Here is a 25,691-nt window from a genome sequence, read left to right on the forward strand (position 1 = left end):
TGATACTTCCCCTCTATGTGGCATTGGTCAGGCCACAACTGGAGTATTGTGTCCAGTTCTGGGCACTGCACTTCAAGAGGGATGCAGATAACCTTGAGAGGGTCCAGAGGAGGGCCACTCATATGGTTAAGGGCAGCAGGTAAACCCCTAGAAGAAGAGACTGAGGGACCTGGATCTCTTCAGCCTCTTCAAGAGATGGCTGAGAGAGGATCTTGTAGCCATTTACAAATTAAGTGGGGGGAGGGGAGGCAGCAAGAAATTGGAGATGCTCTGTTTACTAGAGCACCCCTTGGAATAACCAGGAACAATGGCCACAAACTGACAGAGATTAGATTTAGGTTAGACATCAGGAAGGACGTCTTTACAGTAAGGGTTGTCAGCATCTGGAGTGGGCTTCCAAGGGAGGTGGAGCTCTCCCCTACCTTGGGGGGACTAGACAAACACCTGGCTGGGGTCATATAACCCGAGCGCTCTTTTGTGCCCGGGGCAGGGGGTCAGACTTGATGATCTATTGAGGTCTCTTCCGACTCTAACAACTATGAAAACCTGTTGAAGGCATTGAGCATGTTCAGTAAGTAGTTCAAAATTGGGTTCCATATACAAAAGGGGCTTACATATGTTTATATACATATTGTTAGTATACAGTGTTCATACTTTTATTTAAAAGACTTTTAAAGTTGTGAGATCCCTTAAAGTTTTCATCACATCAGTTATATATATACAGATCAATAACTTCTGTGCGTGTATATGTATATGTGTGTGTGTGTATGTGTGTATGAAATGTTGGTATAAAACTGAATATTTCTGTTTTACTATATTGTATTAAAAGGTACAGATAGTCACTGTAGTGAAAATCTGATTTCTCCATAGTCTGATATCCTGCTATACTGATCATCTGTTCGTTCAGATTCTTTCTTACTTTCAGTAACAATTAAACAAGCACAAGATTTGTTGGAATGGACCTTCTACTTTTTATATTCTGTAAAATATAATGAAATATAAATGGAATATTTATCTTTGTAGCAGTGCTTGTATGCTGCTTGCCATCAGTGAGTGATAATTTTAATTAATATCTCCAGTTTTATTTTAATACCAAATTGAAGAACAAATATGAGCAAAAGTTAAATTTTACTGGCCATGGTCAGACAATACAAAATTTCATAAACTTGACATGTAAAAATACTCTACCGCATAAAAAACAAACAGTGTATATATAGAATTACAAAAAGATAAGGGAAGATATTAATATAATACATATATAACATTAAATTAAAAAATACATTGCTGATTTCTCATTGGAACAATTTTTTAAACCCATTTTCTAGCCAGAAATTAAGAATTCAGAGTTTACTAATTTTCCAAATCAACTAATACAACCCTTTGTGTTTCTAACTATAAACTTCAAATGCTATCCTTACCTGATTGTCTGAAAAGATGGGTTTTCCTCCTGGTTGAAAACAAAACAACAAAAAAACAAAAACAAAATATAAAACAACAACAACAAAACCCCCTTTCCCCAGCTCCCATATTCCAAAAACAAATTTGCCAGCTGCAAAACGGGTTCAATTGGTGGCCTTGCTAACAAATTCACACATTGCAAATTTGGAGTCTTCCTTCATCCAAATAATTTATATTCATTCCCCACAGGCAGCAGTGATGGTTCTTGGGATAAAGAAAAACTTCAGTCTCCCCCAACCCAAGGATCACAGGCCTCTGTTAAGCACCCCAACTTGCCTGGACAGCATAATCTTCCAGTTAGTCATCCTCTCAACCCTCTTCAACAGAACCACCTTCTGCCAAATGGTACGGGTTGACATCTTTCAACACTAACATCAGCAGTTTGCAAAGTCCTGTCTTTCTTTTGTGTTTACTTAAATAGGCCTTGCAAAATAAAAGTTGTGGGCAATATGATAAGCAGGGGAAGGGTAATAAAGAACAAGAGATAGATACAGTAAAACTGAAACTTAAAACAATTCTTAACCTGTGCATCAGTAGCATAATAATTTATTGGTAAGGCATCTTACAGAAAATATTAAAATAGACAGCATTTATAACGAACAGCAATGGATTAGCTATGGTATGGTACAGCATTACACTGATCTGAACAAACTAAGAGGTATACCAGCCTCTCTCTCTGTATAAATAACATCTTAGTGGGAGTTATGCACACACATACATGTTAAATGTTCTGTATTGAAATGTTGGAAGAGTTCAGTTTGAAACATGCTTGGTGCCAGTCACTTCAACATCATTTGCTCGTGAGAAAAATATATTAACATTTTATCTTTAAAAAACCAGATGCATATTTTCATGCCTTTTGTTTTTTCTTTCCCTGTAGGACTGGAACTTCCTTTTATGATGATGCCCCACCCATTAATTCCTGTCAGCCTACCTCCAGCATCTGTCACAATGGCAATGAGCCAGATGAACCATCTTAGTACCATTGCAAATATGGCAGCAGCAGCACAAGTACAGAGTCCCCCATCCAGAGTTGAGACATCTGTTATCAAGGTAAACATCAAAGAGAAATATTGGTTATACATAGTTCATTTCTATACAGAAGGATGTCAGGTTACAGTAAAGTTGTTCTCATCAGATATCATAAACTTAGGGTTTAATGTTCACTAAATGTCATGCAGTAAATCATAAAGATGTACTGTCTTTGTCTACATGAGGCACTACTGAACAGTGGTTACTGTGCATTTATTTTGTACTTGTATAATCAAGTATGAAATAAATGTGCAGTAACTAGAGTTAATACTAGCCTAATAATACTGTGCAGTAGCATATTAGCACTCTTTGTGCTGTGACATGCTACTGTACAGTATTACTCAGCTACTGTACAGTTAGCATCTCATGTAGACACACCTAGTATGGCAGTGCTGGCATGAAAAATCTCATTGGAAAACCCAACTGCAGTAGATACTGATTTTTGGCATTGTTTATGATGTTGGTAACTGGAAAGTCTTTCTTCTGACTTAATATTGAATTAGTCCTTTAGTCTAGAAAGGTAGAGCTGTATTATTCCACCTATTAAACACCAAAACAGATTTTAATTCCGCTCTGTTCAAATCCTGAAAAATCTATTAATGCATCTACTTTTGTAATATGCTACTGTTGTATTCTTAAGATTGAGTGACACAGAGGAAGTATGGAGAAAGAAGAGGAGATACACACCTCTTGTGTTAACAGTTTTTCAGAGATATGTAGTGAATGGAATAGAATCACACTTAGATGCCTAAATCTATTGATTTGACAAATAGGTAGAATAGAATCTGGTCCATAGTTTCTGTGCATTTCCCAGATAAGTTAGATGTTTGGAATATTGATATGCTTTCTAGGGATCTCTGTGAGCAAATCTCTCCATATATATATATCTATATATATATATATCTCTCCTTTGATGCTTTTGAAACTTCCACTGAAAAATAAGTCTCCCACACACACTCCAACCTGGAACTCCAGCAGTTAAGATAAACGCTACTCTTTTCAAGATCTCTATCTGGTATGCTGTAGAGTTGGCATTCCTAGAGCATCATAATTTCACTTCCAGCTTTGGTGGAGGACTGTCAGGGTAGGGTTTTGAGGTTTTGTGTAGGCAGTATTGAAACTGTGGTGGACACCTGTCCTACCACATTTATAGAGTCTTTTTCCTTCCCTAGTAAGGGATGTTCTGCTGAATTTTGCATATATTTTTTTCTGAATATTCATATTGATTTGCCATTTATTCATCTTTTATTTTACCTGCTGCATTCTTTCTTATTCTAATAAATGTGATGTGAAATACTACTGACTTAAGCAGCAGGTGAACTCTCCAGAATGTAGGTGGAATACTGAATGTATGTTAGAATGCTCTTCTACCAGTTTGATTGCATTTTTACTTTGCAGGTTAAAGGCTGCATTCCAGCTTGTCAAACTAAACAGATTTTCAGCAGTCCCTAAAACTGCCATTACAAGTTTATAAGCAGATCAGCTGTATTCACAGGAAAAAAAGATTTGCAAGTGCAGTTTTATATTCAATTTTGGAGGCTCGTTTGAAATCATTTCCCCAGTGCAATCTTTGTAGTTAAAAAAATATGAAAATTGTAAAGAACTGTATGATTGCCTAGAATTGTAAAGAACTATATGATTGCAAGTATATTACAGAAAAAAAGAAAGAAAATACATTTAAGCTCCTTTCAAAGTCAGCAAATTTCTGATTTTCTGTGGGTAGAAAGGCAGGGCATTCCAATAACCTAGGACCATGTTTCTGACAGTGCAGCTTCTTCTAGTTAAGCAAACAGGGGGGTCAAATGTACTCACCTCAGAAAGTGAGAAGCTAAAAAGTGTGACAGAAACTTGTTAAAGTGATTAGGACTGGGCACAATTATGACTTTTCAATGTGAGTCTATCTATTATTCTGATAGGCATGCTGACATCAGAAAATAACAGTGGAGCTATGAATGTAGATGCATCTAAACAAAAGCCATACTTAGTTGCATTATGATTCCTGCCTCTCTGTGTGTTCTGTTTTAACTTGAGTGATAGTTAGCAAGAGGTACGTGATACCAGCACTGTTTCCTGGAACATAAGAGGTGTTATTCATTCTAAATTTATTTTCTAAATTGCCATAGTGATCATTCCTATTGCAGGAATATATGATAAAGAATATAGTGATACTGAGAGAGCAGTGGAGGACACAGTGGCTGACACTGCATTCTATTTGTTAGTGTTACAGCCTTTAAATATTATGACCAGTATACTTATTTTTCTGCATCCTGCACCTATTACACAATTTTCCTAGCTTTTTATCATCTAAAGTACCATATCTTATTTTATATGCAAGAGCGAGAAATTTAGTCTGCAGTGGTCTTTGGCATTCTCCCATAGAGCTAATTACAGGTACCACAATTCTAAGAACACTTTTTTCCCCACTGTCTGTTCTTCCAGACTCCTTTACTGCATATTTATATAACACAGATAGCTGGGGAGAGAGAACAATTACCAACAAAGGCAAGGTTTTCAAAAGTAAAAATGTTGTACTTAAAAAAACATACGTTTTTAGACAATCTTTAAACTTTGGCCTATTTATATGCATGTACATGGGCTTTAGGGATTACCAGAACAACTGTTTGTTTTTCACTACATTTTTCTATGTCACATGAGCTAAGGACATAAATTACACGTAAACAAGTTTAAGAGATCAGAAACCGGTTCAAATCTGTAACACAACATGTCACAGGGGCACTGAGGTGCCCTGTGACTTAAAGGATAAGAGGAGAATTGTCAAGCAGCAGAGAAGCGCAGCTGCGGGTTGCTGGGGCAACCAGCCGGTCAGGTGACTGGAAGGGGGTAGGGCCAGGCCCTTTATAACAGCTCAGGTGGGAGCCCGAGAGTAGTTCCCTTCTGGCGGCCGCAGGAGCAGGAGCTCTGCGGCTGAGCTGAGTGGCCTGCGCTGGGGGTTGCAGCCTTACTGTGCTGACTGGCTGCAATGATGCTAGGGATGAGAACACCCTAAAGGAAGGTAGGGTTGCGAGCCCTAGAAGGGCTTGGAGTTTACTTTATGAGTGGGGAGGCTCTGCATTGTTTGTGTTGTAGCCAGTTGGCTTGGGTTTCGGTTATAGTTACCCCGGAGGACCGGGTGAGGCTGTAGGGGTGAGAGGAGGCCTCACGGGGGCTCCCCAGCAGCTTGGGGGTTCCCGGTGCCCAGTAGGGGCACAGTGCCACAGTGGGACAGCATAAGGAGTCCAATAAAGTTCAGGAGGCTTACAGTGGTGTTAAGGCAAGAGTTTAAATCTACGGCAGCAATTAATAAATCATCCACATATTGTAACAAGAGAACTTCATGCTCATTATTCCACTCCTCCAAGTCTTTAGCTAAGGACTGGCCTAAAAGGGTAGGAGAGTTCTTAAATCCCTGGGCTAATACTGTCCAACAAAGTTGTTTCTTAACCCTTTTCTGTCCTCCCATTCAAAAGAGAATATCTCCTGAGAGGGGGGGTCAACTGGAATCATAAAGAAAGCGTCTTTCAAATCAAGAACTAAGAAATGAGTATACTGCCCCCCTATGGAGGCCAGCAAGGTATACGGGTTTGGGACGAGGGGATGAATAGTTTTAACCCATTCGTTAACCACCCTTAGGTCCTGCACCAGTCGATATGTGCCATCAGGCTTTAGTACAGGCAAGATAGGAGTGTTCCAGGCTGACTGACACTCTCGCAGTATGCTGTACTTTAGGAAACAGTCTATAGTCTCTTGCAGTCCCTTTCTGGCTTCCTCTTTGATTGGGTACTGCTTGATTCGTACTGGACCTTTTCCTGGCAGTAGTTGGATATTAATAGGGGTTTGATGTGTAGCCTTTCCGGGGACTCCCTTTGCCCATACCAATGGCTATACCTGGTCTTCCCACTGGTTCCACTCCGGGGGAGCGTTTATAGCCGAGGGTTCAACCGCGAGGGTCATTATCCATGCATTTTCAGGGGGCAATGTGAGGGTTATTTCATCCTGGGTAAAATGCAGTGATGCACCTAATCGACAAAACAGGTCTCGTCCTAGCAGGGGTGTTGGGCAATCTGGAAGGTAGACCAATTTGTGAGAGAGAGCCCGGTCTCCCAGAGCACATTCTGCAGGAGCATACATGGGGCACTGAGTCTTTTTTTCCCGTAGCACTCACCACGGTGAAAGAGTCCGCTACGGGAAGTTGAAGAGGTTGATTTACAGCGGTCCGTGCTGCCCCAGAGTCTACCAAAAAAATCAATTTCTGAATTCCCCACCCGCATTTTTACTCAGGGTTCCGGGGGTGGGGTGGTCCGTTTCCCCGACACCCCTACCCCTGTCCTTCCGCTGCCATTACAGGAGTACAGTCTCTCCCTTTCTCTGGGCAGTCATTCTTCCAGTGTCCCTCTCATCGGCATAAGGCACACTGGTTCCGTCCCAGGTGTCTTTCTTGTGGGCCAGGGCGCCCACGCCCACGACCCCTTATACCTCTGCCTCTCCCACCTTTTTGTGGCCTTTCTCTGACTCCAGCCTGTACTGCTGCTACTAGCATTCTAACTTGTCTCCTGTCCTTTTCTCCTTCTCTGAGAGTATACGCCCTGTTTGCAGTTTCCGGGATTTGTGCTACAGACATACCCATTAAGTCTTCCTTCTTTTGTAACTTCCTCTTTATATCAGGGGCTGCACGGCTGGTAAAAATACCCTTTATAATCGCCTCCATCGCCTGATCATCAGGGTCTGCATTGGTATTTTGCCGAATAGCGTCTCGGATGTGCTGTAGGAATGCAACGGGACTTTCCTTCGGCTCCTGTACTATTTCATACGGCTTTGCCCAATTATTATGTCAGACAGCCGAGTGCCTGAGCCCATGCATAAGCAGTTCTTTGTAAGAGATAAGACAGGTATGATCCACAGGATTGTTAGGGTCCCATCTAGGGTCTGCTAGGGGAACCACATCTGCCGGACCAGGAACATTGACGGGATCCCTTTCATGCCTCCGCTGTGCTTCCTCCCTTGGTTTGGAAATAACTTGATTCTGCTCTACTTCAGATAATAAGGCTCGCATAAGGATATTACAGTCATCCCAATCAGGCTTGTGACTAGCTAAACATCCCTCAAAGACAGAGATAAACTTACTCGGGCTAGCTGAAAATTCTCCAGCCTGTGCCTTAAAAGCTGCCAGGTCCACCGGGTTAAAAGGTACATGGGTGTATACGTGCATGGTCTGGGCTGCACGCCCATCTGCCCCAGGCTGGGCTATTACAGTTTCAGTAAGTAAAGGATAAAATCTCACTGAGGGAGGAATCTCTGGAACCGGGGGCATCTGATCTTTATATGGTGGAGGTGTTAAAGCCGAAGGGGACGCCGACTCTGGCATTACAGTAATGGGGGCGGGGAATGCTGAGACTCAACACTAACAACTACTGATCCTGTCGGAGTCAAATTACACTTCTGCAAAATATCTGTCTTATTTCGTAAAGCCATAAACAATTGTGCATACAAATGTTCATTCCACTTACCCGTCCGCTGACAAAACAGGAGTAATTGGAGGATTGTATTGTAGTTAAATGACCCTTCCGGAGGCCACCTTTCCTGATCCTCCAGTTGATATTGAGGCCATTTCACCGTACAGAACCTTTTAAGATTATTTTTAGTCATTAAATCTGACTTAAACAGTTTCCAATTAGTCAGAATGCATTCTAAGGGTGTACACCGTGCCCTGCCAACCGTACTCTGTCCCTGCCCGTACTCCAGGGAGACACTGGGCATCCCCAGGTCCTACAAGGAGACACTGGGCATCCCCAGGTCTTAACAGGCAATGCTCAGACTGCTGAGCTTATCCTACCTTATCCGAGGGACTGGTTTCACACCGTCGCCCACGGTTGCTTCTCCACTATTAGAGCGCGTTGCACCGTTGTGCCCTCTGGGGTCGATCAAACCACGTCTCTGCTGAGGCCCCCAATGAAACCACCGGTGCACGCTGGGCGTCGGTTGTTGCCGCAAGTCGTCGACCCCAGGAGGGATCCGGGCAAGGCGAAATGTTAGCCTCGAGCCCCACGTTGGGCACCAAAACTGTTGCTAGCACAAGGTGCCCGAGGGAGGTAACAATTGGGTTCGTTGCCCGGTGTGCGTCGCGCCAAATAAACACACTGGGGGGAGAAGCAGACAGTTTATTTGAGCTCAAGTACAAGGCACAGGGAGACTGTATGGTCTCAAATCCTGCGCACTTAACCCTGCAACAGCGGGATTTTATACCCCGGTCAGTTTCAGTGTCAGTGATTTTTCCACCAGCTGGCCTCCCTCTGCCTCCCCTTTCCCTCCTCCTTTCTCTCTCCGAGCGGTGCCCTTGCATTCCACAGATAACAGTTTTAGCTCGCCTGCTTTCCAGAAGGACAGGAGATTGCAGGCGCCATAGAAAGGGTTACAAAGGTTGGGCAAGGGCGGGGTTTGGCTCGTCTGAGCCTGGAGCAGAAGGACTTCCTCGACACTCGTGGTCTTCCATCCCTCTGAGTTACCCAGGGTTATGCCCAGTGACACCAACAATAAGGAGTGCCAGAAGGGCACTCGCTGAGAGGGGGTTGTAGCCCCAGCCGCGAGAGGCACGGCACAGGCCCCAGAGGGGGCAACGGGCGCGAGAGGCGCGGCACAGGCCCCAGAGGGGGCAACGGGCGTGAGAGGCGCGGCAAAGGCCCCAGAGGGGGCAACGGGCGCGAGAGGCACGGCAGAGGCCCTAGGCGGGCCATGTACTCAATCAAGCCACCCCAAGGCGGGCGGCAAGTTTCATTGACAGGCATCCAAGACAGGTGCAAGCTAAAGGGTTGTCTGGAAGGTCCCCGTACCAGCAGGGGAGCCCTAGGAACCAGAGGGGCCAGGTAAGGCTCTGGCCGCCTGAGCCTTACAGGACACACTTTATGTCAGGATCATCATTGGCAGGACTTTGAAGGGGCCAGGTAGGGCTCCAGCTGCCTGAGCCTACCAGGACACACTTAGTTGGACAACCATCATTGGCAGGGGTCAGCAGGTGCCAGGTAAGGCTCCGGCCGCCTGAGCCCGATTTGGATGGTCACCAGTGACAGGACTCAGACGGGGCCAGGTAGGGCTTAAGCCGCCTGAGCCCAGTTGATATAGAGGATTAATCCAGTCAAGGGGGGCCACGCCAGAGAAGGGGCACCGGAGAAGGGGCGCTGATTGCGGGTCAGACCCAGGGGCGCCGGAGAAGGGGCGCTGATTGCGGGTCAGGCCCAGGGGTGCCGGAGAAGGGGCACTGATTGTGGGTCAGGCCCAGAGACACCAGAGAAGGGGCGCTGGTTGTAGGCCAGCCCAGGGGGCGCCAGTAGGGCGCAGGGCCAGACAACGTCCAGGAAGAGCTGCAAGGCTTGGGGCATGATATAAGGGGAGGTCAGAGGCACGCACGGCCCATAAGGCTGGGGTGAGAGCACCCCTTTTGCAATGGAGGCAATACCAGCACAGTGTCATAGGTGCAAGTAGGCAGCCTCCCATACTGAACCTAAGATCAAAGATGTGGCGGGAAAGTTGAGGGTGCTGGATTGCCTAAGTGACACGGCAGGGGGGTGCTAGCGAGTACATAGCCGCTTGTAGGTTCCCACTCCATGACACAACAGAAGTTCAGTGCACATAAACTGCTTTCAAAATGGATGAAAGTGGTTTAAGATAAACCTGGATGGAAGTAGTATCAGACTTAACTAATTTAGGTTAAATTGGTTTATTGAACTTTTGTCCCAGATTCCCTCCAGATCCAAGTTAACTCATAGTCCCCCTGCATACTAAGATGCTTTGCACCTCCTTAGCAACTCCCCCCCGACAGTAGGTGGGCTAGCCTGGGCCTAAGTTGTGTACTCCAGCCAAGCAGGTATGCATGCTCTAGTGCCCCCTGACTTCTGGTCTGGGCCACTGATGGCAGGTCGGGCATTTCCAGAAACAAAAGTGAATGTCTGTTCACTTGTTTATCTGTTCAATCTATACAGTTTAGACTAACCAGCCAGATTGAATTGATTCAGCCTCAGGCTTTTTGATTGATTACTTAGCGATGGTGCTGCCACCTGAGGTTATCTTTGCCCCAACTTCTATACTTTTTCCCACTTTGATTCATAGCATATTTTAGACAGAAGACAAGGCCTTTGGTGTGGTCAACAGTTATCCTTTGGTGTTCCCCTGCACTTGTTCTCTCTTTAGCTTTGAGCCACTTCCAATCTACATACACCAGTAAGTATGGATTATATTGCAACTACATTTCAATTCAATGCCTATGCCAGATCCCTTTCCTGTCCTTTTTCAGGGATCCTTCACATTACAGTCTGCTATAGCAGGAGGTTTTCTTCCTGTTAACTTTGAGGTCAATAGAATAAAAGGTATCTTTGCACTTTAGAGAAAAGGAGTTTTATAGCATAACTTTCTAATTCCAAAGAGGAAGGTTGGTATCTTGTGTTAGACCTAAGAAAGCTTAACACCATCAAGTGCAAGCTCCATTTTGAGCACCAAACACACTTGTCCACCTTGCACTTTCCTGGTCTTCAGAACATCAAAGCAGACTGTCTTATTAGATCCATCTTCTAAAACCACAAATGAAAAATCAAGAACTTAGTTGTCTAGTCCATTTGGAAGATTAGGAGTATTTGAAGTTATAGATTTCTTTTCACTGAACATCAGCAAGAAGTGCTAGTCCTCCTTCTGCAGAGAAGTCTGATCTCCAAATGTCAAGCCCCATACCTTCCTTATTCTATGGTCTCAGTGCCATCTCTGATCTTGCAGATAATCCTCATGTAAAAATTGGCCCAGATGATCCTGCTGGCTGATAGTATTTTGGAACCTGTGATATCTGTGATGGTATTTGTGAGATCCTCGTAACTCTGCCTTAAATTCAAATAGCAGTCTCATAAATGTGCTCTTTGCTCTAACTTTTCATGAAACTAGCTTTGCTGGTGGCACTCACTTTATCAATAATGTTATGCAAGATGCTTGACTTTTTGACAGATATTCCTTACCAGGGGTCTGGTTTTCTTGGATTAAAAAAAATTGCCATTTTTTTAATTAAAAAAAGTAACCCCAAATCCACAGTTTTTTCCATGATTAAAACAAAATGCCACTAATATATATAGATATCTCTGCTCCTTATACAGTCTTCTATCCAGGCAGGTCATCATTAAGGACTTGCACAATGTTGTGATCGAAGCTTATACTAAATTTTATCTTAGTCAATAGATCATCTTGTAGTATTCTTTTCCATACTTAATTCTTCCCATACTGAGATGTCCTTGGACTCATTCAGTATGGAAAGGGCTTTCCCTTTACCTACAAAATAATGCTGTTTATATGGCAAGAATTTCTTAGGGTGTTATCTTTTATTTGAAAGTTTGTCTAACTTCATCCGAACTACATAGTTGATTCAATAAAAGATATCACCCTAAAGTGTCTTGCCTCTTGCATAATTTCTGGATCATCAAGGCTACAATATCACTCTGACACACCTGTTTACCTAGAAACAACCACCAGCTATGTGAGCATGGTGTTGAAGTAACACATGGTGAACAGTCACTCAAAGGAGAGAGAGAAGTGACCTATCAGCAACTGTAGTCAGCAATATATTGAGAGAAAACTGAGAAGTATAGATTTTATCTTTACCTTTACAAAAGCACCTAAGTTAGTTAAAAAAAATGTTCTTAGACAAATGAGCCTAAGTTTCATTAAAATATCTGCCACTTAAGCATTTTAAAATGCTGGAACAGCCCTGATGAATGAAAAGCAACAGCAAGACCAGTTTCTTGCATATGCAAATATTCCTCAGCAGTTGTTTAGGGAGATCTTCCTATAGGAGTCATAGGAGAGTAGTCCAGTTTCCGTAGTCTATGCAGTTCTTTTAAGTTTTGTGCAGTATTGGGCTCAGCTTGTGGTGTGGGAACTGAAATTTGTCTTGCATACTGGCCCCCCCCAACACCAGTTAGGTAGAAGCAGTTTTTAATCTGTTCTGACTTGGGCTTGATTCATGCTGGCAACCTGATGGCAAAATGCTTTAAGGGTCACTGTTAGCAGTGCTTGGGGCCTCCAGTGTCAGAAAAAGTGTTAACGTTACCCAAGAGTGAAGATCGTTTCTGGAAAAGAAAAGTGTATTGGATCAAAGCCTGCACTCTGGAGTTGCCAAGCAGTCTTCCACAGACTGTGCATACACAGTTCTCAATCTTCAAACCATCCATCTAAGAAAGGATACACCAAGAGACCTCTTCCATTGACTAGAATACAAACACTAAAAATACAAAATAAAACAATATTAACACAACTTCCAAATTAATCTCTAAATATAACATCTTGCTATGTAAAATGATTTTAACAGAATAATAAGGACCTTGGGAGAAGTTTACAGATATTTCTCCCTCTTTCCTCCCAACCCCACAATTTTTATCATTGGCCAAGTTGGAGCCTGTAAGAAAGAGATAATACGACGAACCTGCCCTAGTGCTTTACTGAATGGTACTCAGTGTTCATTAGATTGTTTTAGGTGTGTAACAAGCCTGCCTCCTTGCTGGCTGGCTTTTCCCCAGGGTGAACTCATCAGCTCGTCCCTTAAATGGGCCGATCAGTCTTCTTCACAGGCTGGCTCTGTCCTGAGGAAGGTCTTCAGCTGGTCTCTTGAATGGAAGCACATTGTAGGACAGACCCTTTTCTTGTCCTGGCCCATTCCTGTTGGCAAGTTTCTCTGGGATCCAGTCCACCTCATGCTTTTCAACCACTTTTTCTCCTAGATCCCCTACCCTTTCCCTCTTGGAAGTTTTTAACTGCAAAGATTTACTCCCTGAGTTCCTAACAACTCACAGCTACGCTTCTGTCACAGGCTATCGTCTCCCACTTAAAGCTTCAGACCATTGTACTGCAATCTCGTAGTAAGGAGCATCTCAGAGAATAAAATGAAACCAAAATATGTTTCAGGGTGTATGTTGTAGCTGAGTTGGTCTAAGGATATAGGCAGACATGGTTCTTTGGGTATCTTTTATTAGACCAGGAGTGGGCAAAATGCGGCCTATGGGCCAGATGCGGCCTGCCAGGCCATTCTATCCATCCCATGGGGTTCTTAAAAAATTTAGAAAATTAATATTTATCTTCCTCTGGCTGCCTGCCATGAGGCCCTTTATGGCTTGTCATAAAGCTTTTGATCTGGTATCCCATGATCACCTCTTGGCCAAACTGCCCAGTTGTGGCCTTGGCTCCACCACGATCCGCTGGCTGGGAAATTGGCTTCATGGTCAGACCCAGAGGGTTGTGATTGATGGCAGTCACTCATCATGGTGCCCTGTGACCAGTGGGGTCCCTCGAGGCTCTGTCCTGGGACCCATACTGTTCAACATCTTCATTAACGATGTGGACATTGGAGTCAGGAGTGGACTGGCCAAGTTCGCCGATGACACCAAACTTTGGGGCAAAGCATCCACGCCAGAAGATAGGCGGGTGATCCAGGCTGACCTGGACAAGCTCAGCAAATGGGCGGATGAGAACCTCATGGTGTTTAACACCGAAAAATGCAAGGTTCTCCACCTTGGGAGGAAAAACCTGCAGCACCCTTATAGGCTCGGCAGTGCTACGTTGGTTAGCACTACAGAAGAAAAAGACTTGGGGGTCATCATTGACCACAAGAGGAACATGAGCCCCCAGTGCGATGCTGCGGCTAGTAAAGCGGCCAAAATGCTGGCGTGCATCCATAGATGCTTCTTGAGCAAATCCTGGGACATCATTCTCCCCTTGTACTCAGCCTTGGTGAGGCTGCAGCTGGAGTACTGCGTCCAGTTTTGGGCTCCACAATTCAAAAAGGATGTGGAGAAGCTTAAGAGAGTCCAGAGGAGAGCCACGTGCATGATCAGAGGTCAGGAAAACAGATCTTACGATGACAGGCTGAGAGCCATGGGACTCTTTAGCCTGGAAAAGCGCAGGCTCAGGGGTGATCTGATGGCCACCTATAAGTTTATCAGGGGTGACCACGAGGATCTGGGGGAATGTCTGTTCACCAGAGCGCCCCAAGGGATGACGAGGTCAAACGGTCACAAATTCCTGCAAGACCATTTCAGGCTGGACATAAGGAAGAATTTCTTTACTGTCCGAGCCCCCAAGGTCTGGAACAGTCTGCCAGCGGAGGTGGTTCAAGCAGCTACATTGAACACCTTCAAGAGCAAATTGGATGCTTATCTTGCTGGGATCCTATGACCCCAGCTGACTTCCTGCCCTTTGGGCAGGGGGCTGGACTCGATGATCTCCCGAGGTCACTTCCAGCCCTAATGTCTATGAAATCTATGAAAATCTTTGAAAACTCAGTAAGCGGCTCTCCACCCAAAATAATTGCCCGCCCCTGTATTACACCGACTCAAATAGTTGGAAAAAAAGTCTTAGCAAGCTTTTCAGGCACAAACACCTCAATTTACATTTTAACTGACTGGCTTTTTTGCATACATACTGGCCTCTGGCTGCTTTACCACTCCATCCAGAAAGAGCACAGACCATCTGCAGATGCTTCCCCAGCCTGACAAAGAGTATTTATACAAGTTTCATAGTTTCATAGTTTCTAGGGTCGGAAGGGACCTGAGCAGATCATCTAGTCCAACCCCCTGCCATGTCAGGAAAGAATACTGGGGTCAAACGACCCCAGCAAGATGTGCATCTAACCTCCTCTTAAACACCCCCAGGGTAGGAGTCAGCACCATTTCTCTTGGAAGTTGGTTCCAGATCCTAGCCGCCCTGACGGTGAAGTAGTGCCTCCTGATATCTAACCTAAACCTACCCTCTGCCAGCTTGTGACCATTATTCCCGGTCACTCCTGGCAGTGCTTGAGGGAACAGTGACTCCCCTAATGCTTGCTGATCCCCCCTGACTAGTTTATTACAGGCCCCAAGATCCCCCCTCAGCCTTCTCTTTTGGAGGCTGAACAGGTTCAGGTCCCGTAGCCTCTCCTCATAGGGCCTGCCCTGTTGTCTCCTGATCATATGAGTGGCCCTCCTCTGGACCCTCTTCATGCTGTCAACATCCCTCTTGAAGTGTGGCGCCCAGAACTGGACGCAGTACTCCAGCTGCGGCCTGACCACTGCCGCATAGAGGGGGAGGATCACCTCTTTGGACCTGCTCGAGATGCATCTGTGGATGCATGACAAGATGCGGTTGGCTTTCCTGACTGCCTGCCCACACTGCCGGCCCATGTTCATCTTGGAGTCAATGATGACCCCCAGATCCTTTTCCGCCTCCATGCTGACAAGAGGGGAGTTCCCTAACCTGTAGGTATGATGCCAGTTGTTCCTCCCGAGGTGCATCACCTTGCACTTGTCTGTGTTGAAACCCATCCTATTCTCGTCCGCCCACCCTTGTAACCTGTCTAGGTCTGATTGTAGCCTGTTGCATCCTTCCAGTATGCCCATGTCCCCCCACATCTTAGTGTCATCAGCAAATTTGAACAGGGTGCTTTTTACCCCCTCATCCAAATCGCTGATGAAGATGTTGAACAGTGCGGGCCCGAGGACCGAGCCCTGCGGAACCCCACTGCCCACGTCCTTCCAGGTTGAGAAGGACCCATCCACTACCACACTCTGGGTGCAGCCCTCCAGCCAGCTGGCAACCCATTTGACTGTGTGGGTGTCTACACCACAGCCCCCCAGTTTCTTAATGAGAACGGGGTGAGAGACAGTGTCAAAAGCCTTCCGGAAGTCCAGGAAGACTATATCCACTGCTACACCTGCATCTAATGATTTGGTGATCTGATCATAAAAGGCCACCAGGTTGGTCTGACAGGACCTGCCACTGATGAACCCGTGTTGGTTGCCCCTAAGCATGCAGTCCCCTGCTGGCCCCTCCTGGAAGTGTGCTAGCATAATTTTCTCAAACAGCTTGCCTAGGATCGAGGTAAGACTAACCGGCCTATAGTTTCCTGGGTCCTCCTTCCTGGCTTTATTGAAGATGGGGACCATGTTGACCCTCTTCCAGTCCTCCGGTACCTCACCAGAGCACCACAAGTGCTCGTAAAGTTGTGCCAGGGGACTTGCAATGACCTTGGCCAGTTCCTTTAGAACTCTAGGGTGGAGATCATCTGGGCCGGCTGACTTGAATATGTCCAACCCCTCCAGAACCTCCCTAACTAAATCCTTGCTAACCTGTGGCCCAGGTGTGCCTCCCCTGGGGCCCGAGGGGGGCCCAGCAGGGAGGTGGCTGTTCCGGTCCCTACTTAGGAAGACGGAGGCAAAGAAATCGTTAAACATATTAGCTTTGCCGTCTGGTGTGATAACCAAGTTTCCCATCGCATTCTGCAAGGGCCCCACATTACCTGGGACCTTCTTTTTACCCCTATGTATTTAAAAAAGGACTTCTTATTGTTCTTAATCTGGGAAGCTAGTCCCAGTTCCATCTCTGCCTTGGCCTTCCTAACTACCCCCTACATCCCCGAGCAACTACAGAATAGTCCTCCCTAGTGATGACCCCTTCTTTCCATTGGGCGTAAGCCTCCTTTTTAGCAAGGAGACATTCCTGGATGCTTTTGGTGAGCCACGGAGGACTGTGTGCTCTCCTGCTCCCTTTGATCCTCGTTGGGATTACCTTCCTTTGGGCTTGGAGGATCGTCTCCTTAAGGAGCGACCACTCTCCTTGGACACCTGGCTCCCCTCCCCTCTGGGACCTCAGCGCTTCTCCAGCTATCCTCCTTAGCTCGTTGAAGTCTGCCCTCCTGAAATCTAGGGCCGCTGCTTTACTGCATAACTTTGCCACCTTGCGCTGGATGGTGAATTCCAGCAGGCAATGATCGCTGTCGCCCAGGTGGTCGAGCACCCGCAGCCCCCTCACCAGGTCATCACCTGTGACCAGCACTAGGTCCAACAAGGAATCTCCCCTGGAGGGGCTGTGCACCTCCTGGGTTAGATGGAGGTCCTGCACTCTGGCCAAGAACCTACGTGAGCGTTCAGACCTGGCTGACTGCTCTTCCCAGCAGATGTCCGGGAAATTCAGGTCCCCCATGACTACCACATCCTTAGCCTTCACTACCTCTGTAAGCTGACCCAGGCATTCCTGGTCAAGCTCTTCTCCCTGGTTGGGAGGTCTGTAGTAGACCCCTACCGTTAAGTCCCTTTCCCCTTGACTGCCTTGTACTCTAACCCAAAGCACTTCAGAGTGCCCCTCCCCTGACTCCTTGCTAATTAACAAAGATGTGTATTCCTCCTTAATATAGAGCGCCACGCCCCCACCTCTCTTTCCTATCCTTTCCCTCCTGTACAGCCTATAGCCCTTAACATTCACCGCCCAATCATGCGTTGCGTCCCACCACATTTCCATAATCCCCACTATGTCCAGGCTGGTGTCAACCAGCAGGAGGGTGAGTTCCTCCTGCTTGTTACCCATACTATGAGTGTTTGTGTAGAGGCATTTGAGGCCTCCTGTGGGTGTGTGTACTGACCCCCTAGTCCCAGCATTACCCTGGCCCCTATCTCTTACCTGTTTATTCACTTTGCTCGTTGGTCTAGGCTGGGCTGTAGTTGTGGGTGCTGTTTGGTCTGGCAGTCTAATGTTTCCTCCGCCCTCATCTTCCCCTTCCCCCTACAAGCCTAGTTTAAAGCCTGCCGGAGGAGGTCCGCCAACCTAGAAGAGAACACAACTTACCTTTAGGAGAAAGGTGGAGCCCATCCCATCCCAGCATGTCTCTCATTGTGATGTGCTGGTCATGGCTGAGGAAGCCAAAGCCCTCCTCGAAGCACCATTCCTGTAGCCACCAGTTGGTCTCCACGATGCATGTTTCATGCCGTCTACCTCGTCCACTCACTGGCAGGATAGAAGAGAAAGCCACCTGTGCACCCATCTCCTTCAGCACGCACCCCAGAGCATGGTAATCCTCCATCAGGCAATCAGGGTTCCTCCTGGCCGCATCATTAGTGCCCACATGGACTAGGACCATGGGGTAATAATCTGTGGGCTGGATTACAGTATGGAGCATCCCTTTCATGTCCTGAATCCTCGCTCCAGGTAGGCAGTATACCTTGCATGCCGAGGGGTCCTGGCAACAGATGGGGCCCTCCGTACCTCTCAGAATGGAGTCACCAATGACCAGTCACTTCATGACACCTTCTTTATGGCAGCCCTTCAAATAGTTCAGGGGAAGGCAATTGGTGCCTGTAGGCCACATAGTCAGTTCTGGGCAGCTGTCATGGGCTGGTCAGCACACCCCATCCTGCAACAGCCTGCAGCCTGCATGCCCTGTGGCTCCTCCCTGCCACTGCCACCAGCACCCAGCAGCAGCTGAGCACACAACCTCAGCCCCACCCCCAGCCTGCCCCATGCCCACTCTGGACTCGCACCAGCTGGAGCAGACCAGCTTCAGATGAGCTGGAACCCATGTACACAGCCCCAGTGCCAGCCCACCCCATGCCTGCTCCAGAGTACCCACCCATGCTAAGCAGTGGCAGCAGAAGCAGCAGCTGGGAAGAAGGTGCTGCTAGGAATAGGGGAAAAGTGGCTGCCTCCCCCTCACCTTGCTGGGTCCTTCTTGCTGCAGTCACTCAGAGCCCTCATTTGCGCTGCTCTGAAGCTCCTCTTCACTGCCACTGCTGCCCTACTGAGTGGCTCAGAGGTGGTGGTAAGGGTGGTGGAGAAAAGCCACAGGGGAGACTGAGTGTGGGCTTTGGGCAGCTAGAGCAAGAAGGGCACAGCAACGTTGTGAGAGAGGCAGCCACTTTTCCCCCACACCTAGCAGCAGCTTCTGCCTGGTCACCACCAGTGCCGTTTCTGCTCAGTGTGAGCTGGCAGTCTGGAGAAGGCATGGGATGGGCAAGATTCAGGGCTGTGCATACAGGTTCTGGCTGGTCCAGAGCTGGTCCACTCTGGCGGGGACGAGTCCAGAGCAGGCAGTCTGGGGTTGGGGTTGTGAGCATGGGTCCCTGCCACTGCCATAGGTCTAGGGTCAGTAGCAGTGGCATCCAGAATGAGGCAACACTACCTGGGCTGCCTAGAAGTGCAGCCCAACTGGGGAGCCCTGGATGTGCCACGAGCCAGACAATGCCTGGGTCAAGTGGGACCAAGGGATCCACCACTGGCTAGACAAAGTCCTTTCAAGTGCTGTGTTTTCCCCACCCCTGAAGTAGTTGCAAAATGTTATTATGTCCCTGCTTAAGCACCTTTCCTGCAAGCTGAACATAACTAGCTCCTTCAGCCTCTTGTATGAGTTGTATTCCAAAGCCTTTATCATCTTTATTGCCTACTTCTGGACCCCCTCTAACTTCTCCATATCCTTTTTAAAATGTGGAGCCCCGAATTACACACTGTACTCCAGATAAGTCCTAACTAATGCCAAGTAAATGGGCATTATCACCTCCAGCATCTTGCACCTAAGGCTTTTACTGATGTGTCCTAAAACTGCATTTACCTTTTGTGCAGCTGCATCACACTGCAGCCTCATATGAGTCTGTGTTCTTCCAAGACTCCCAAGTCCTTTTCCATAGTGCTGGTAGCTATCCAGGTGTCACCCATTTTATATTTGCATTTTTAATTATTCCTTCTAAGGTGTGGTACTTTGAGTTGTCCACATAGAACTTCATCCTCTTAGCTCCAGCCCAGCTTTCCAATGCATAAAGATGCTTCTGAATTGTGCGCCCATCCTCCAGTGCGTTTCCCAGTTTTGTGCCCTCTGCAAACTTGCTCAAGAATGTTCCTATGCCAACATCTGAATCATTAACAAACACCCTTAACAACACTGGGCCTAGGACAGACCCCTGTGGGACTCTTTTCAACCCCCCCTGCCACTCTAACATGGATCCATTAGTATTTACCCTTTCCTTGTAGCTCTTGAGCCAGTTATCTATCCACCTTGTAGCAGTTTTATCTAACACACCGTTCTCCAATTTGTTTATAGAAAGGTCATGTGGGACCCTGCCAAAAGTCCTGCTGAAATTCAAATTGACTATATCCGCGGCATTCCCTTCATCCATCTAAGCAGTTAATTTCTCAAAGAAGGAGATCAAGTTTGTTTGACATTTTTTTTTTTCATAAATCCATGCTGGCTACTTGTGATAAGCCTCGTCTCCTCTAGATGTTTGCAACTAGCCTGCCTTACGATATGCTTTAATAATTTTCCAGGTATTGAGGTGAAGCTAACCAGGCTGTAGTTCCCTAGTTCTCCTTTTTGCCTTATTTAAAGAGGGGCACTTCACTGACCCTTTTCCAGTCCTCTGGTACTTTGCCCGTCTCCCATAACTTCATAGAGATCATTTCCAAAGGCTCTGAGATCTTCTCTGCCAGTTCCTTCAGTACCCTGAAATAAAATTCATTCAGCCCTGCTCATTTCAGCCTTGCTGAATTCAGACAAGCTCTTTTACCATCTCTTTGGTTATAGCCCCCCTCAGCTTGCCCCCTTCCTTATACAGATCATGTATATTAGGTGTCTAGCTGCAGCTTAATTTTTATTGCGAAGACTGAGGCAAAGTAGCTGTTGAGTAGCTCTGCTTTCTTTGCATCTTCTGTTAGGAGTTCCCCCTGGCTTGTTAACAGAGGACATACAGCTTCCTTGGTGCTTCTTTTCTCTACTTATAGAGCCTGTTCTTGTTGTTCTTAACCTCATTTGCCAGGTGCAGCTCATTCTTTATCTTTGCCTTCCTGATTGTTTTCCCTGCAGTTTCTTGCTATTTTCTGGTATGCTTCCTTGTTGACCTCCCGTTCTTCCATTGGCTGTATGCTTCCCTTTTGCATATAAGGCATTGTAGAAGCTCCTTGTGCAGCCACATTGGTATTTTGCCATTCCTCCTGTATCATGCTGGGACAGTTTCTTGTTGGGCTTCCAAAACTGTGCCCAGTAGAGACATCTGGGGAATCTTTATCTTTCAATCTTTCTACCCATGGCACCATGCCTATTAACTACTTGAGTTGGATGAAATCCTTCTTTTTGTATATGGAGCCGCTGAATAGTGGAGACATTGTAGTGCTGATGCTGCACATCTGGGGGACCCCTGTGTAAACATCTTGGCATGCTTTGCTTGCTTCCTCAGTCTTCCTGGAGACAAATAGCATCAGTGCACAGGGTGGCCCAAATTAGTTGATGCAGACTGCTCATTATCAGTCTGTGGTTCCTTGCAACACAATGTAGTATTGTGAAGTGGCTATGTTCTGCAAGTGACATACTGTCTCCCTAGGAGGTGCAGGAGCAAAGAACCTTGGGATGGTGGAGGACTATACTGTGGTTTCTCTCAGAGGAGAACATGTACAGACATTTGCTCTCCCAGGAGAAACTTGCCTGGGAGTGATTTAACCCTGGTTCTTCCCAGATTACTTTTCTCCTAGAACAGCGTGGGAGAAAAATCCTGAACATCTGTACACTCATGGCTTCTCCTGAGAGAGCAGTGACTCTCCCATGAGAAACTAAGTGTTTGTACATGGCCCTAGATGATTTACTGATCTTTCGCTCTGACTCACCAAGTTCACAGTCACCACTCTTACCTTTTAAACTCATAAAGCTTCAAATGCTATTCCATTACTGGTGATATTTAATTTCCTCATGATAAGTAGTTAGAATAAAAACAGTAACCAAATATTTTAAGTATACTGAACTGCTCAGAAGATTAGGCAATGACAAAATTTATAAGTGAATGTTAAGAAATGAACAAGTGCTTAGACACTTCTGATTTAGTAATGGCCAGTGTGCTTACAAGTTTTCAGAATTATACAGAAATGTTCTGTACCATTTCAGACTTGAGATGAACATTACATGTCCTTTGTAATGGAATGTTTAGATACATGAGATGGATGAATAAGAGGAGTGCAGCAACAAGCAGGGACAGCAGATTGTGACAGCAATGAATCACACTGAGTGTGACAGCTGTGACCTGGGGATGCTTTAGACATGAGGCAGCTTTCATCACCTGCCCATGGCTTCAAAAGACTCAGCTTGTTAGTGGTTTCAGTACATCAGAAGGCCATAGTTCTTCCCCTAAAGAGAAAGTTGGATGAAAATATAAAAGATACATTGAAAAACATACCTCCTACTAATCCTTACTTTCACTATACTTGAAATAATTCTTTGTTCTAGCAGTGAGAACATACCAGTTTAAAAATTGCACTGTATCCATTTAAGTTGTATTCAAATCTATAATCATAATGCATATGGGCAGAATTGACTTACAGTGGGAAAAGGTTACACTTCAGTCTAAAAAGTGACCTACAGCCCAATCCTTTTCCATTGAATTTTTAAAAACGACATTTTTTTTTGTCTCTTATTGAATTTTCCTTAGATGGGCTGTAGCATGAGTCTCTGCTGAGACTTACCTGAGTTTATAGGGTTAAATCACCCTATAGCCAGCAACAGAAGTGCATCAATGCTAGTCTGATCATATGAAAAAAAATGTCCTCAGATTCTGCAGTTTCTGTCCACCTTCCCTTCCATTGTGGCCTTGAAAACTGTGGGCATGTCTACACATACAATTAAGGGCCATGTATAAATGTACGTGGGGGGGCACTTCAATTAGCCAGCCATGCTAATTAAAAGCACCTGAGAGTCACGTATATCAGCATTGCTGCACTGAAAAATGGTGATGGGGAGCTTTGAATTAAAGCTTATTCAATGAGCTTTATTTTAAAGCATCCTGCTGCCATTTTTCAGCACGGGGACACTGATACATGCGACACTGAAGGCTGCTGGAGTGTGTTAACTTACACACTCCAGTAGACTTGATTAATCTGGATTTACAGCATGTCAGAGCAGCCTTGCTGAGCGTCTATAGGAGCCCAACGTTACTGAATATACTCTAGCTTAATGTGAGCTAGAGTAAACTAATCCCGACGTCACGATCTACATGTGCATTTAAGTACATTAATTTACTGTGCTGCTTGATATCACTTGTATCTGATGGAACTATGCAGCAGCACAGTCAGTTAGTCTACTGCACCTTACTTGCGGCACATGTGTAGATGGTGATGCTTTACTGCACAGCAAGTTAGTCTACTATTCAGTAAAACATCTCATGTAGATGCAGGCTGATTATTTACTTTTAATATTCCCAGTTTGTCCAATTTTGCCTCATATATTGTTGCTGAAAAGTTTAAACAGCATCAGAAACAGAAGGAAACATATTACCACAGGGGTGGGCAAAATACAGTCCATGGGCGAGATCTGACCCACCCAGCAGTTTCCTCCAGCCTGTGGGACCTCCTAACAAATTGTGCCCTGCTCAGCCCTTCTTCCCACAGGCATGGGAGCTAGGTGCCCACATGTATATGCAGCCCCAAAAATATACCCTATTGCCTGGTTCCTATCCCTTGTGGGCGTAAGGGCCTGGCTGGCCAGTATGCAGCAGCCCCCAGAACCTGCTTGCTTTCCTGGTCTCCTGCTGGCTCAGGGATGCAGCTGGGAGGAAGCCCCAAGCATGGGGCTGGGACTGGTGGCAGCACAGAGCCCACACTCAAGGGGGCAGCTGGTGATAGCAGTGTGGACCTGGAGTGGGCAGAGTGTGGGTGTAAGGAAGAGTGGGGGGTGCACCCACTATGGTGTGCAGCCCCAGCAGGCAGTGGCAACTGCAGCAGGTGGGCCACTCAGGGCACAGGCACCTAGCAGGGCATGGCTCCAGCCAGTGCTGCACATTCCAGTGAAGGGCACAGCCTCTACATGGCTGTCTGTATTGTCAGTGCTCCCTGCTACTCATGCATGACCCCTGCACTCACACAGAAATGTTGGAAACCCCATGTGCTGGAGCCAGGTGTCTTCTCTGCTGGGGCCATCTAGCACTAGAGAGAAACTTCAGGCTCTGGAGCTAGCTGTCTTCCCTGCTTGGGACTTCCCACCCCTGCAGCATAGTCCCTGAGGGGAAGGAAGCCAGCTCCATCACCTGAGACTTCTCTCTGGTGTTGCACAGCCCTGGCAGGGAAGGCACTTGGCTCCAGAACATGGGGCTTCCTTCCTGCTGTGCTATTGCAGGGACTGTGCATGAGTGGCAGGGAGCACCAGTGATACAGGCAGGAGTACAGAGGCTGCACCTCTCACTGCAATGTGCAGCACCGGCCAGAGCCATGCCCTTCCTGGTGCCTGGACCCTGAGTGCCCTGCCTGCTGCTGTGTAGTGGGGGGAGTGTGGGAGGGTTGCCACACTCCCCCAACATCCCTCACACCTACACCCTGCCCCCACAACCCCCAACATATACACAACCCCAACATACCTTATGCCCCTCCACACACAGCCACACCCCCTTACAATCCCCCACACACCCTACCAAACACATCTACCATACACCACACACACACAAACATACACACAGCATATATACCCCACACACATACCCACCCTCACACACACCACACTTACATACCACATGCACATATCACACACACCACACATCCCCCACATCCCCCCCTTACCACATACCCCACAGACATGCCATTCACACCACACATACCATGCGCCCCCACACACCATGCACACACCACATGTACACACACTCCCCCCACAACGTGAGCTGCCAATGCCAGACTGCAGCCAGCAAGGCGAGCCATACCTTGACGTGCATCCAAAGATGAATCTCAAGCCAATCCAGAGAGGTGACACTCCCCCTTTATGCACAATTGGAGTACTGCATCCAGTTCTGGGCACCGTGCTTTAAAAAGGATGTGGCCAGCCTGGAGAGAGTTAAGAGGAGGGCCACCCATTTGGTGAGAGGGCAGCAGGGCAGGCTCTATGAGGAGAGACTGAGGGACCTGAACCTGTTCAGCCTTGGCAAGAGGAGGCTGAGGGGGGACCTGGTGACTGCCTACAAACTCATCAGGGGAGATCATCAGCAAATAGGAAGAGCTCCATTCTCCCCAGCACCACCTGTCTCTCACCCTTTGAGTCCTCAATCTACATTTTCACTGACTACCTGTCTTGTATGCATACCAGACCAGCCTCCGGCTTCTTTGCTTTTCATTCCATCCAGGAAGAGCACACACCAACTGCTGAAACTTCCTTAGCCTGCCGAAGGGTTTTTGAACCCGAAAGCTTGCTTAATAATTGTTTTCCAACTATTTAAGATGGTGTAATAAAAGATATCAGATTCACGCAAAGAACCTTGTCTGTCTAAAAAATATAATTACATCCAAAAAACCCCCCACGGTTGAAAGAATATTATTAAAGTCACAAAGACAAGCAAGCAAAAGTTAGAAAACATCAGAATTACTTTTACCATGATAACCTTAATTTACCAACATGGAATATGCATTATGACCAGGGAACCTGATTTTCTCTGATT

At 46.5% G+C, this 25,691-nt stretch overlaps 1 protein-coding gene across 7 annotated transcripts in view; it reads left to right on the forward strand.

The window, feature by feature from the left end:
* DACH1 (dachshund family transcription factor 1) overlaps positions 1 to 25,691 on the forward strand; it is a 538,134-nt gene that overhangs the window by 351,258 nt on the left and 161,185 nt on the right. For 5 of the 7 annotated variants that reach the window (XM_090024542.1, XM_090024521.1, XM_090024531.1 and 2 more), the window contains exons 4-5: positions 1,648 to 1,803; positions 2,339 to 2,511. In XM_090024542.1, the coding sequence (XP_089880668.1) occupies positions 1,648 to 1,803; positions 2,339 to 2,511 (329 nt within the window). The remainder of the gene's footprint in view (positions 1 to 1,647; positions 1,804 to 2,338; positions 2,512 to 25,691) is intronic. The other 2 variants (XM_090024549.1, XM_090024558.1) reach the window with 1 other exon arrangement.

The sequence above is a fragment of the Crocodylus siamensis genome, chromosome 1 (assembly GCF_052110815.1).
Source record: "Crocodylus siamensis isolate JL-2025a chromosome 1, ASM5211081v1, whole genome shotgun sequence".
NCBI lineage: Eukaryota > Metazoa > Chordata > Crocodylia > Crocodylidae > Crocodylus > Crocodylus siamensis.